At 40.8% G+C, this 15,249-nt stretch overlaps 1 protein-coding gene across 6 annotated transcripts in view; it reads left to right on the forward strand.

Moving 5' to 3' along the window:
• sdk1a (sidekick cell adhesion molecule 1a) overlaps window positions 1-15,249 on the forward strand; it is a 352,985-nt gene that overhangs the window by 312,066 nt on the left and 25,670 nt on the right. For all 6 annotated transcript variants that reach the window (XM_079864734.1, XM_079864735.1, XM_079864736.1 and 3 more), the window contains 5 exons: window positions 5,190-5,288; window positions 10,782-10,976; window positions 12,257-12,458; window positions 13,650-13,753; window positions 14,674-14,744. In XM_079864734.1, the coding sequence (XP_079720860.1) occupies window positions 5,190-5,288; window positions 10,782-10,976; window positions 12,257-12,458; window positions 13,650-13,753; window positions 14,674-14,744 (671 nt within the window). The remainder of the gene's footprint in view (window positions 1-5,189; window positions 5,289-10,781; window positions 10,977-12,256; window positions 12,459-13,649; window positions 13,754-14,673; window positions 14,745-15,249) is intronic.

Here is a 15,249-nt window from a genome sequence, read left to right on the forward strand (position 1 = left end):
GAGGGTTGTATCGGGTAAAAGAAGCCCCAAGAAGGTTGTGGTTTAAAAATAAACATACTTACAACCAAAGTCCTTTTAGGCAAGTCGTGCCACTCGGCCGCCATCTTGGCAACGCCTCCGGGCAGCTATTTCGGACTAACAAGACCAGGCTCCTATCTAAATGAATGGGCAGAGAGTCAGAACTGCACTTTCACTGGTCACCGGGACATAAAAACTGCATATATAGAAACAGCAGTAAAATATGATAAAAATCGCTGAAAAAGTTTGATGACTTTGCCCCAAAATAAGGTTTAAAACGCCTTTTCCCCCACAGGTTATACTTTTACTACGCATGCGCAAGGGTTCACGTTCACGACACCAACTTCATTTACGTCTCTATCCAGAATGCCGGTGTTGTGCCAAGCACTTAAACAATTATATTTAAATATCTGAAACCTAAAATAAACATTATGTGGTTAAAAACACTGAACAGTTGTGATATAGCCTATGACAAGCGCTGAGCGCGTCCGTCTTTGGCTCAGCGCCAGCCACAGCGCGAAAGCACAGGTTGAATGGCAGTTATGTCACGTCACTGTACATTCGCTCCTTAGTGGTCAGCTGCTGACTGTTAAAAGCAGATGATTGGCTTTCCAGCGGGAGGGGCGGGACATGTGCATACAACCGCCATCTTTGCCGTTACGGGTTTTCCTTATATAGTTGTATTGAGGATTGAGGAAGTGGCATGTCTCTTATATAAATTGTCTCTGTTACAACATACTTCTGAATATTATATTTTATTTATGGCCATCATTTGTAGTAACCTATTCAGAAACTGTTTGATCAAGCGTAGCAAGTTCACTGTGTATCCTGCTCCCTGAATCGCCGTGCTTATTCATTTGTGGATGTTAACTGAATCTATAAGTCACCTACGCTGTTTACTTCTGTATATTATATCTATCTATAAATTACGGGAACGTCTTTCTGTCTGTGTGTGTGTGTGTGTGTGTGTGTGTGTGTGTGTGTGTGTGTGTGTGTGTGTGTGTGTGTGTGTGTGTGTGTGTGTGTGTGTGTGTGTGTGTGTGTGTGTGTGTGTGTGTGTGTTATTCGCATATCTCTTGAACCGTTAGTCCGATGGATTTCAAACTTGACTGGTGTCTTACTACGGGCATGAGTAAGTGCAGTGCCAAGTTTGACATTGTTTGGATTAGAAATGCAAAAGATATCATTAAATATATATCGGTAAAAGAAGCACACACTGGCTTTTGCCGCTCTAGCCGCTGGCCACTCCCCCTCTCACACTGACACTGAGTGAGCACAGCCCAGGACCAGAGACAGAGAGGGTCGAAGAAAGCAGTGGAGCTTAAGTAGCGTTTTCTCAGAGTTCACTGTGTAGCCTGCTCCCTAAATCGTGTAGTTCAATTTTCCACATTTATTGTATGTCATTATGTCAGTATCAGTATTTGCTTTCTACCATGCACAAATAAAAATGTCACTGAACTTTTGCTGTGTAATTATAACAGTGAGCACTCAAACACACCAAACCAACAATTACTAAAAACACACAAAAACTGATTTTACACAGGCACTTCTCCCTGAATCGATGCGCTTATTCATTTGTGGATGTGAATCTGTAAGTCAGCTTTGCTGTTTACTTCTGAATATTATATTTCATTCTGGTGCGCTTAACGTTATCGCTACTGTGTAATAGTAGCCTGTGCTATTCACCAACTAAACATATCCTATTCAATGCGTTCACAGTCTCTTTCACGGGCGTCATTTGTAGTAGCCTATTCACAAACTGTTTGCTCAAGCATAGCGTTTTCTCGGAGTTCACTGTGTGCTTTCTACCATGTACAAATAAAAATGTCACTGAACTTTTGCTGTGTAATTGTAACAATGAGCACTCAAACACACCAAACCAACAATTGCTAAAAACACGCACAAAAACTGATTTTGCACGGGCATTTTGCACTAGTAAATCTTAATTTGTAAAGCAGCTACAACAACATGTCCCCCTCAACCTGATCGTTACAGCCTTGTAACTAACCCATGTTTGTCACATTGTGCAGTTTTGAGCAGTTTAACTTGCCTCACAAACCAAAAATTTTATCACGAGTGTGGACGTCATGGGGATAGCGATAGAAGCCTTTTCCCCCGGCTGGTGAAAGCCATTTAAAGAAGCCCACTATGTGATATACAGGGGTCAGCCTTAATCCAGCCGGATACAGAGTCACGTTAATGGAGTCTGCATGCCTGCGGTCAGCTCTGTGCTGCTCTCTGAATAAGAGATAACAGGTCTCTTTTAAATGTGGCTGTAAATGGAGCTCCCCCTCGACAGACGCGGAGAGCTCGGGCCATTTCACCGCCGCACTTTTATGATGGAAGCGCAGGGCCCGGGCAGCATGTTCCTCCGTCTGTGATCACTCGACCTTGGCAGCAATTATCTGTGTGTTTGCCTTTTAAATTCCCCTCCAGAACAGACCTCATTAAGGACTAATGGTACAGCACCGTTTTAGCCAGGCCCGAATGGCGTACGCAGGGGTTTGGAGATGCTACAGGCCGTCCATCCGTTTTGGGGTAGATTTGAGTGATTGTCCTGGCTTTTGTTTGCCTAAACCTAAACATCCTGTAATTGGATTTAATCAGAGACATATCAGCAAAACAGGCAGCAAATTGGACGGTTCATTTTTGTACTGCGATTAGATTAGCTTGCCTTACAGTCTTTAATGTCCGCATGTCTCTGAAAAGATTGGCATGAAAGTGTTTATTAGTGACCCGCTAAAAGAAGTAATTACTAAACGGATTTTCTAATTGTAGATGCAGAGTAAATGCACGCAAGTCACGAGTCGTGCATCATAAGTGGCTACCCCTCTTGTGCGTGTAATCTCCATATAAGCCTCATGGCACACGAAGGGCTGATAGCAGGATGATGAATGCTAGCAATACATTGGAAAGAGAAAGAGGTATCTTGGGAAAAGCACTCTCTACTGTAAGAGCTTCTTCTTGTGGACATGTGTCCCTGTGGACCCACACACTGTGACTGCAAAAAGCAATACAAATCAAATCGCTGTCAGATGTGTTAGATTTATAAGTTCCTTAATGTCCAGGAAATGAAACATAGAATCGGCCTAACCGACCGCATCGACTGGGGGAATCCAGAGAGAAATAAAGAAGTGGTCGAGAGACGGCACAAACGTTGATTGTGTTTGTTCCACATTTGTACAGCATGGCTATTCTCGTACAACACAGCAACAGTGTGTTTGCAATGCTGTTTTCTGAGTGTGTGTGTGTGTGTGTGCGCCTCAGGCCCACCACTGTTATTGGATTCCCTCCATGTTATCTGTCGCTCTACAGGTGTCCTGTAGTGGATGTATAGGTCTGTCACAGATGCCTTGGAGAGAGAGGAAAGTGTGTATGTTTAGAGGTGAGATGCACCAGCAGGGGAAAGAAACATCCCCCTTAATCAAGGTCCTCTAATGCGGAGCCCTCTTTTAGCACCGGTGGCGCACTGTGTCCTTCAGAGTCGAGCGCAACAGTCATTACATCCTCCAGTCATCATTGATCTCCTCCTGTAGGCAGCAGATCGCCCATCAGCAATTAGCTTCAGTCTTAACGTACAATGGTAGAGCCTTGGCCGTCTAGCGGAACATGTGGCTCAGCAATAGCCCGCTTCAGAAGGGGTAGAGTGAGTGGGTGTGCCATGTGGCAGCACTCATGGAGCAGCATGGCTCTAAATACTCTTGTCAAGGGCAAGACGACAAAGTCTAAGGGGAGAACGACCAGATTTTGCCGCTCGCTGGCCGACAACTAATCATTAGTAGTGTTTGCTAAGGAAGATTTGGGCAGATTAGAATTAACCCCACACACCAAGTAGATCTTTGCAGCTAAATCATACCTCATATCACGTGGCTTGTAGATTCAATTTTAGACCAGAACACTGCAAAGCAACATGCTTACAGACACTCAGAGCACCCTGGTGACCACTGACAGAACCCTAGCAACCAACCTACAACACCCTTGCAATCACATAATAATGTGCTGACAACCACCCAGAACATCTCAGCAACTACATAGCAACACTTTGGCAACCATCCATATCGCCAAAGCATTGTGCTAACAACCACTCAGAACACTTTAGCAACGCCTTGACAACCCTCACAACATTATAGCAACCACCTTTAATACAATAGCAACCACACTGCAAATCCCTGGCAAGCAACTACAGTATCCTTGAAACTAGATAGCAGCATGCTAAAAAACACTCAAACTTCTTAGCAGCCGCATAGCAACGCCTTGACAACCCCCACAACATTCTAGCAACTAACTACCCTGAATAAAATCGCAACCACATAGCAAATCCCTGGCAAGCACCTACTGTATCCTTGCAGCTATATAGCAGCATGCTAGAAAACACTCAGAACTTCTTAGCAGCCACATAGCAACACCTTGACAACCACCTACAACCTTTGTAACTACTCAGAATACTAAAGCAACATTCTAGCAAACACTCAGAACTTCTTAGCAGCCGCATAGCAACTCCCTGGTAACCACCAAAAACACCCTAGTAACCACTCAGAATACTATAGCAACATGCTAGCAACCACTCAGAACTTCTTAGTAGCCACATAGAAACACCATGGCAACCGCCTAAAACACCATAGTAACCCCTCAAAATTCCACAGCAACATGCTAACAACCACTCAGAACTCTAATTATTTTTCAGACTTCACATTATTTGTCTTTATAGCAAAGTGGATCAGAGAAAAGTATTTCTGCACAGATGGGTGAACACAAGCATTCACTCTTACAGACGGACTTTGTTAACCACTGAAGAGATTTAATCCTGAATATGTTCATTAAACTGCCACAGTTTGAGTGCTGTCATAACTGTCTCTTTCTTCTCATCTCCTGTGTATTTGTCTTTTTACGAATGTTACTTTTTTTTTTTTGTCCTTTTCAAAGCAGATTTTTTTTCTTATAATGACCTTATCCTGACGTAAATACCATTTCAGAGGCTGTCTCAGAAGGCCGCTGCTGCCTTGAAAGCTAAATAACCTCTATTAAAGCTCTTTGATTTGGGCTTGTGGTTCGGCTAGAATTCAAGAGAAAGATTTCGATTTCTGTAAGGTTTATAGGTGTTTTAATTACTGTAAGAGTCATGTGATGATATAGTAGTCTCATCTTTGCACCCTCATTTCCCCTTTCAACAGTTCCTGGGCCACCCATGAGACTTGTGTTCCCGGAGGTGCGTTTGACAGAGGTGAGGGTGGTCTGGCAGCCCCCTGTGGACCCCAACGGCATTATAATGGGTAAGAGAAAAAGGTCATTTCCTTCACTTAGACACCAATGAAATTAAATGAAAAACAGATTTTTCCAAAATATTCTTATCATATTATTACACTACTGTTCAAAAGACTACCCCCAAAAAATGATAACATTGATAATAAGAAATGTTTCTTGAGTAGCAAATCATCATATTAGAATGATTTCTGAATGATCAAATGACACTGAAGGCTGGAGTAATGCCCTCACAGGAATACATTTTAACACACATTAAAACGGTTATTTTAAACTGTAATAATCTTTCATAATATTACTGTATTTTTGATCAAATAAATATAACTTTGGTGAGCATAAGAGATACCAACCCTGTTTGTCAAATGAACAGTAATTTTAAGTTTAGATTTACATTTCACCAAATTACAAATTTGCGTTTTTAACATGGCTTCCATAATAACCTAAATTTCTCAGAGTGACTTAGGAAGTGAAATGTCTGATTGATTCAGTCCATGATTCAGACTGATGAATTCTTTGTATTGACCAGTCAGTTTGACTAATTCTATTGAATGATTCATTGTGCTGTTTATTTTTTCTATTCAGTAAGGGAAAGAAAAATGTGATTTATTGTGAATACATTTTTCTCAATATATTTTCATTCTTCTTGTGAGAATGGTCTCGGCTGACCCATGTAGCCTGGATTCAAGTGCAAAGCTGCTTTCATGTACTTCACCTCACATTAGCAGTCTCCTCAGTACTTGATCTGGCCTACATGAGAGCGTGAAATGAATTGGGCTGGCAGTATCTAGCTCAGAGGAGAGCCTGTTTCTTCCCTCCGCTCTGTGAATGAAGCCATGTCACCGTGCACCTGAGACTAATTCCTCATACGGGAAGAGGGAGCCGGAGAGGAGAAAATCCCTGCGTTTTAATGAGATTAGTCTGACTAACACCTCAAGTGAATGAAGCTCGGAATAGCCGCCTGCCAAATCATGCTGCCTGTGCAAATCACACCGGAGAAGAATACACGCAATCTCAGCGATGCAAAGATGAGATCCAAACACGCCGTTTGACTTGGGTTGATAGAATCCTATTCATGAAGCATTCATTTTGAATAAAAATGAGGCCAATTGAAGCTATTTTATGATGTTTTGGGAAAATTGGGACTTTATGGTGTGTGTATACTGTAGAAAAATGAGATTGAAAGCATATGCACGGTTCATTTTAGTCTGGAATGTGGCACAGCATGACTGTTTAACCAGCAGTCTTGTAAATCCCTGTTGGAAAATAGAGCTTAAAGGGTTAGTTCACCCAAAAATGAAAATTCTGTCAGTAATTACTCACCCTTATGTTGTTCCAACCCCGTAAGACTTTCGTTCATCTTCGGAACACAAATTAAGAAATCATATGCATCACACACGACCAGCGTCGGCCAATAGTGAGCCTACGTTCTGACGTACAACCCAGAAGCGCTGCTCTGTTACACTACTTCAGCAGCTTAGGAGAATGACATGGAAGAGAAGAGATGATTGAATAAAGTCGGGGGTTTTGCGCACAAAAAGTATTCTCGTCGTTTGATAAACTTAAGGTTGAGCCACTGTAGTCACTTGGACTATTTTAACAATGTCTTTACTAACTTTTCTGGGCTGGCAAAATACAATTACCTAGCAGCCTATGAAGGAGTGAGCCAGCTCTCAGATTTCATCAAAAATATCTTAATTTGTGTTCCGAAGATGAACGAAAGTCTTACGGGGTTGGAACAACATTAGGATAAGTAATTACAGACAGAATTTTCATTTTTGGGTGAACTAACCCTTTAAGATGCTATAGCTGTGTATTGGAACATAGTAGCTAGTTTCTAGCTGTTCTAAACCTCTCATTAGCTGGTTATCAGCTGTTGTCCCCCAAAACACGTAACAGTGTCTTTGGAATGCTATCAAAACATTGCTCTGTTTGTTGAAAAATATCAACCATCATATCCGGCCAACAAAAGATCATTATTTGTTCAGTTTCCTTTGGTGATGTTAATGGCACAAAAATTGCACACTTTAGCGGGTCATAGTAATGTTAGCATAGGAGCTGTTAAAAAAAAACTATATCTCCAAAATAAACGAGTAAACAAAAAGAGAGGCTGCTTTGCAGGAGCAAAATGAAAGGATAAGTTCTCCCAAAATAAAAAAATCCTTTAATTTACTCCTTCTATTCATTTACTCCTTACTCCTTTCATTTTCTTTACATTTACTAAGTAGTCTTTTACATGATTTGTGTGCAGTATTTCAAGTCTCCTGAATTCATTTGATTGCTTTGTGAGTGAAACAGCCTAAAATTTAGTCGTATTCACTCAAAATAATGCAAACCTCTTTGGTTCTCACGTCTGTTTTCAGTGTGGTATATTTAAATGTGTTTGTAAGTGAAGTAAGGAATGTGAAGTCTCCCCTTTCACTATGAGGACTACTCTTCCACCATTTTTCACCAGCTAGTTTAGACCATTTAGAAACGTCCAGCCTTCATGCTCTAAAAAACAGCTACCAGCTTAGGCTGGATTTTCCAGCAGAGGCTTTTGTTTACAGCAAAACCTAAATGTAATCCTGTTTTTAAAGCTGCTGAAAAATGTATTGTGTTCCCAGAAGCATCAGCAAACCTGACTGTTAAAGTCCATGGCTGGGAATGGGAGTTTGCTTTGGATTTTGCAGCAGATCTAGTAGTTGTTCTTAATCTGACTCCAGCTGCCTCGCTCAAGCACAAAAGACGAAGCGTTAGACAGAGGAAGTGTACAGAAAATGCCATGCTAAATCAAACCGGAGCTCAGACGTGTGTTGTGAACATAAGTTAATAGATGTAAAGAAGCCCCTGCCAGCAGAACCTGGTTAATTACATCAACACTGCAGCGCTCCCAGACGAACACGCCGCACGCACTGTTATTTTCCACTCTGTTTCCATGTCATACTTCAGCAGATCAAGAGATACTGGTTATGTAGTTTGAGTTTGAAGTCACAGAGAGAGCTCTTTGAAAGAAGAAGAACGAGGTTTCCCGGCATGCCTCTAATTTGCTGCATCTCGAAGAAAGGAAATGCTTTGAAAGCAGGTGTTGATGAGAACGTTGCTTACTGAGATTCAGTGGTGGAGCGCTGAGCTTTCCTGCCCTTTCTGCCGAGGCACTGCCCTTGTGAGTGTTTCTGCTGGCCGCTGCAGGACCGGTAATCACTGGGCAATGAATGAGGAAAATACAGCTGCAGGAGTTTGTGGGGTGGTGACCTAGCCAATCACATGGGCTGATGCCCTCACAGCGGAAACCCTTTCCCAAAAGCAAAGCCCTGATAAATTATGCACGGGTCAGAGCCTGTCGGAGCCACGCAAATGTTGAGCGAAAGGGGCTGCTTTCTGCCCACGGTACTCTCCGTATCTCTAGAAATATAGACTCTGACATGGAAGTAACCGAGAAGAGAGTGCGTGTGTGTGTGTGTGTGTGTGTGTGTGTGTGTGTTCAGGGATGAATGTATGTGATTTCCACTGCCCCTCATGGCTGAAGTGGACATTAGGATGAAATGGCAGCCCTCAAGTGCTGCAGTCTCACAATGTGGGATGGCCTAATTTAGTTTTGCACAGCCAAGGGGGCCGACATGCAGTGCAAGCATCCCGAAAGATAAATAGATGGTTGAATAATGTTCCGTCTCTCCCACGGCCAAGCTCTGCCCACACATTACATTTCAACATGTTTCCCGCTAATGTTATCATTTGTTTTGCTTGGTTTGCAACACGTGTCATTCCCACAGACATGATGCAGATGGACACTCGGCAGACCTAGCTTGCTATGCCTTATACACCACAACACAACACACCATGCTTGTTCAGTCTCTAAATTGGGAACTACAACATGCCTAAACTATTTGATATTTTATGACAATATACATTATATATTTATTCATTTATTTATATTTTTTTGCATTTGAGTAATGTTGAACAATGATTCACATTACACTTATATATTAATATAGATATTCTATATTTTGGTATGAAATATAATATATGTGGCACTGTTTATTTATTTTTGTTTCTAGCTACAACTTTTAGTATTTGAATAATGTTTATTATTCAATGATTTCCAACCAGGGGTAACTGAGTAGGCTCCAGGGGGATTTCGCTTTGTTAAACATTTGTTAAAAAATTTAAACAAAAATATTAGGTGTGTAAAAAGAGTCATTAAAATTAATTGCGAATGTCGTCTTGTGGTGCCATCTCAAAGAGGCACAAAATCTCTTTCTCTGACCTTTACCTGGACTGTTCCCTGCTGGTGGAATGATCTGCCTAACTCAACCAGAGCTGCTGAGTCTGTGACTATTTTCAAGAAACGGCTGAAGACGCATCTTTTTCGCTAGCACTTGATCCATTAATACTATTCTATTCTATATCTATTTATAAAAAATAAAAATAAAAAAAAATACACGTACTGTGTTAGATTAAACTGGGAAGGGTCATAGCACTTGCATATTGTTGTCCTATTGTTAGTTTAACTGCTTCTTTTGTTCTCATTTGTAGGTCGCTTTGGATAAAAGCGTCTGCCAAATTAATAAATGTAAATGTAAAATGTAAATTAAAACACTTTTTTTGTAATTATTGGCTTAACACACATTCAGTCCCTATTTAAGGAAAGAAATTATAAGTGTAAGTGTTGCTTTTAGCAAATTCTTAACTGTAATGAAAGATACTGACCTTCTGTTTTTGTCCCATCAAATGCTTCAACCAATATCAAATTAAATACAATTATAAAATAACAGATTTTGTTCTTTTTGAACTGCTTCAGTTTGAGCAGAAGCTATCGGTGAATCTGTTCTTCACCCACAGATTTGGTTGTTTTTAGTTTTGAAGTGAATAACTGTAATAATGTGCATTATAATGTGCATATCAATTAGTGGTAATTCTGAATAACATCCAGTACAAAATGAGTTAAAAGAACATAATTCTTGTTTGGAGTTGATAAAGAAGTGCCTGAGCCATACCGATGGTACAGTGTAAAACAAACTAATTTAATTTCATGCAGGTTTGTTGTGCATCACTTTTTTCTTTGTGGTTCTTTTCTCTGTGTATTGAATTTGACATTTGGAATACATATGATACAGGGAATGAAGGCAAGGCAGAAGACCTCGCCAATGAAAGACAGATTTAAATAAAGTCTTTTTGCAGTAAAGGGAAGCAATGACTGCAGACGTTAACCAGAGCTGAATTTAAAATAGATGCTGATAGACCAAATTTTCCAGTGCACTGAAGCCTTTTTGAAAGCCATTCGTCTTATAAACCTGCTGTTGTTTTTCTAAAGATGATTTTCCTTCAACAAATGGCTTTTTGAGGAGATATTTTCCTCCTCCTGCCCTTTTGTACTTTGATGTCTCAAAACTGAAAACTACTCTCAAAGTTTGCAGAAATGTTATTTATACTTTTGATGTTGGTAAAGGCTTAAGCTGTCTCACTGTAGACATGAGAAGGATGGAGGATCAAGACTCACCTCAGATGATCTAATGCCTGTTTTATAGGATTCCAGGTAGCTTACCGTCTGGATTCTGGGGATCCCAACCAGTTCATCACAGTAGAGGTTGGTCCTGATACTCGTCAGTTCACCGCATCCAGCCTGACCCCAGAGGCGGCCTACATCTTTCGGATCTCCGCCAAGACGGAGCAGGGCTGGGGAACACCTGCACAGGCTGTGGTCATAACTACTGAGATTAGAGGTGACGCAAACACATAAATACACAACGTTGAATATCTTTGAAGCTGGCATGAAATATAAATTCACACTATCTATTTACTAAATGTTATTGATCTTATTGCAAATTATTAATCTATGCATTTTTCTTTTGGGTTTTTAATCAAAATATAACTCAATCTTTGGCTGTACTTCAAAATATCCAATCATAGCCCATATCCTAACCCCACCCCTAAAATGATAGGATAGAGATTGGTAAATAAGAATAGTCTAAAAACGAGTCCTGATTCTAAAAAAAAAAAAAATTATGTTAGACAAAAATGGATGCTATTTACTTTCTTAATCAAAATCATTTGTATTTTAGTATTGTATTAAAATATGTAATATTTTCCTCCTTTGAAACAGCTTTTCTTTTCAACACATCACCTAGATCCGAAAATAATGTTAGAAATTGTTTCTACAATTTGTGCAATAGTTAACACAGTAATTAAGTGTTGGTTAATGTTAACATAATATAAGTTTGTTTTGCAATTATAGCAAATAACAATAAAATTGAAACCGAAGCATTGCTCTGAATGATGAAAGTGACTTGAGAAATGGCTGCTGGTGGTGTTTCAGGAGGAAAGTAGTAGACTGAAACCTCACAATCAAGTCTGGCTTCATTCTGAAACGGCTTCTTTTCACGATCCCAACAATTCCCAGTGGATCATTTTATTGTATTGAATATCCTATTTCTCTCAGAAATCATGTCACATTACAGAAGTAAAATTGATTGTGAATGCAGTTTCCTTATGATTTTAAGCATTATTGTTTAAATTCTCAGAAGTGCATGCATGATCCATATCGGTCTTTAGACACTTATGAGCTATGATATGCATCCCAAATGCTACAATGTTCAATTTCAAGAAAGACCGATAGTTTGGGTTAAAAATGGAGAGCGACTGCATATCATCCTTTGACCTCGTGAAACTGCTCGATTGGTCATTTTAAAAGCTGCACGGACAAGGCTATTGCAATCATGGCTTTCGATAGCTTTGGTTGCGCATGATCTGCATCTTTAATGGCGGTCAATACGGTGCACCTTTAAATAAACAAATTATGCCTCTCTGTATTGAATTCTCCCATTAAAATCGATGAGGCTATGCAGTTGCGTGTCACACAGGTGGGGAGGGGTGGAGAGGCCAGGGCAAGACCCACTGACTGATGCACACATGAGTAGAAGAGTCGTTTCGCACGATTAAGAACAGTCAGCAATACCAGCCTGACCCCTGAACTCACACTTCACATCTATCTCTCCTCCATCAGAGCGACCGCAGCCTCCACGGCAGCTGCGAGTGCCACAGGACCACGTGCAGTCCCGCAAACTGCAGCTCAACTGGGTGCCTGGAGGGGACGGCTCGTCTCCCGTCCGTTACTTTACCCTACAGACACGGGAGCTGCCCAACGGCGACTGGCTCACACATTCCTCCGCTATAAGCCACAATTATACCTCCTGGGAGGTGGACAGGTGAGCTCCTTTCTCAACCCCACAATCCCGCAAACAGCACCTAAAGACTGCCCTCAGATGACCCTCACAGAGTTGATTCCTGTCGATTTCCACTGCTTCACAGCCACATGTGTTCCCCTGCAGGGAGTGATATTAAATGCGTAGGAGCCTTTTTCCAGTGCAGCAATTTATGATACTCAGTCCAATTTGAGAGAGTGAGAAACAATCAGTACCTTGGGCTACGGGCACTCCAGCTTTTTGCATATGAGTTATGTTGGATCCGCAGCCATGATTATATGGCCAGTCGAATAGTATTTTATATGCATTCAGAGGGCCATCTCATCTTGATTATGATGAGTCCCCTTTCTCAGTTGAAAACTCTCTCAGCCATCAGCTTTTGAGTGCTTTTTTTAACAGCCAGATTGTTGCTAAATGGATTATTCAGGACTGATTTGTGTCTTTACCAGCTGGAGGCTTTTAGGAGTGGGGCATCATGGGAAAAATATTCCCTTTAACCAAGTAATACGAATAGCGGAAAACCCCCTCGCTTGGAAAGCGCCGTGCAACTCATCTCAATCTTCAGAGATCGGTTATGAGACCTAAACGATATGTTTAGATTGTTAACGAGTTGGCTTGTGCAGTGTGTTTTGGGTAAATGGGAAATGAACAAATTAGAAATGTAAGCAAAGATTTTTCCACATATTCCCTTTACTGTCAACTCCAGATGATTTTCAACACACAGTGATTGAAGAAGGCTAGGAAGTAGGGCTGTGCAATTATGACCAAAGCAGTCATTTTTGATTATTACTTTTGATATTGAATTCTGATTATTTATATGTTATTATAATCATATAAATTATTCATTCAATTGTGCAGCCCTACTAGGCTGCATTCACTGACATATTTTACCTGCATCCCAGTTCTTCATATCATATTTCTGGGTTCATGAATTGGCACATAAGCTGCACTCATGTCTTTATATGAGCTCTCCAATAAGAAGTGTTTTGTATCTTATTTCCGTCCTCACCTCTCTGCCTCAAGTGCTTTAAGATAAAACTCTGTAATTGCCAGCGTGTGCCCTTGGGCTTCAATGGATTGTGTCCCTGACATTTATAGATACTAGCTCATACATGCACTGCTGAGCCACATCATTTGTGATGGGAAAGGTCTTTGTCCAATATGAGAGAGCTCACAAGCTGTGCAATCCCTCAGGCTGAAACCCTACACTTCATACAAGCTGAGAATGATGGCGACTAATGACGTCGGAGACAGCAAGTACAGCCAAGAGACGGATGCAATTACCACTTTACAAGATGGTGAGTAATAATGAGCGTGTTGTATCCACTGGCTTTGGTTGATGCGCTATTGATTCAAATAAAAGTCATAGAAGAGCTACAGTCTTACTATCTGCGCCATTTACTTGGAAGCAGAAGTCTTGGAACTGATTTAATTCTGTCATTATTTACTCACCCTCATGTTATTCTAAACTTGTGTGACTTTCTTTCTTCAGTGGAACAAAAAATAAGATTTTTTATTTATTTTTTTATGTGCAGGTCCCTTATTTTCATGCACTTACAATGAATGACAACTGGAGTGTTTAGGCTTCAAAAAGGACACAAAAGCACCATAAAAGCTTGTCCAAAATTTCCACAAGGGCGCTGTGGGAAAGTTCAGAATTTTTTTTTATAAAAATAAATCTAGCGAATTTTACAGTATTAATGTTTCTTCTTTCTAAAAGACTCATCAGAAGTCATGAGAACCATTTTATTCAACGGTCAACGTGTTTCTCTTCAGGTTTATACATCTAAAAGTAGAAAAAGCTAAGCATGTTCTCCATATGGATGCCTTTAATGGGGTCCCTCGCAAGGGGACCATCATATTCAGGGGTCCAGGGCATCAGAAAGATTGAAAACCCCTCATCCATATGACTCAAAATTTGCTGAAAGAGAAGCTATTGGTGAATACCGTTTTTTCCGGTTTCTCACAGAAAGCCATCATACGACATCTGAGGACTAAAGCACACAAGTGATATGATGAACCACTTTTATGGTGCTTTTTTTAGCTTGACACCACCAGTCCTCATTTACTTCCATTACAGTGAAAAGAACATTCTTCAAAAATCCTCCTATTATGTTCCAGAGAAGAAATAGCTAAACAGATTATGGAAGGAGATTCTCTTATCTAAGAACGCATCTAACCGGATCTCTTCTTCTTGTATTTTACTTTTTTCATGCAGTTCCTGATGAAGCGCCCTTGATTCAAGCCGTGAAACCCTCCACAACGACATCTGTGCTGGTGCAGTGGCAGGTACGCTAATGCCAGCCCACCCCGGTCGAGTGAACTCCTGACCTCCATTAAGTTTATCTGATGGCCATATAACAAACCGGCTCCAGCATGAGAAGAATACCAGCATGTTGCAAGCTATCGCCAGTGAAATTACAGCCCCGTTCTGTTTTAATGATCTGACTTTTGTCAATAGGTAGCCTCGCTTCGCTCTGAGCTGCCTGTCGTGCATCGCTTAGTATTCCTCGTGCAGGTTTGAATAAATTAATGACATGCGGTATTGATACCCGCACATTTACAGAGCTCGCAGAGGGCTTTGGCAAGCCCAGGATAATTAATACCCATGCGTGACAGCGATCCTGCAATCTGAAGGGATATTAATTAGTAGCTGAAACCTTTCTTCACTGACCTATGAGTCCCGGATCTTCTCACTACTGTCTGTTTTATCAGCAGAACCGTGGGCCGAGTTGATTACACTTAGCTCGGAGCTTTGTTAATTACCCACTGACTGAATGGCTCAGAAATTAAA

This window comes from Squalius cephalus, assembly GCF_949319135.1.
Source record: "Squalius cephalus genome assembly, chromosome: 1".
Lineage (NCBI taxonomy): Eukaryota > Metazoa > Chordata > Actinopteri > Cypriniformes > Leuciscidae > Squalius > Squalius cephalus.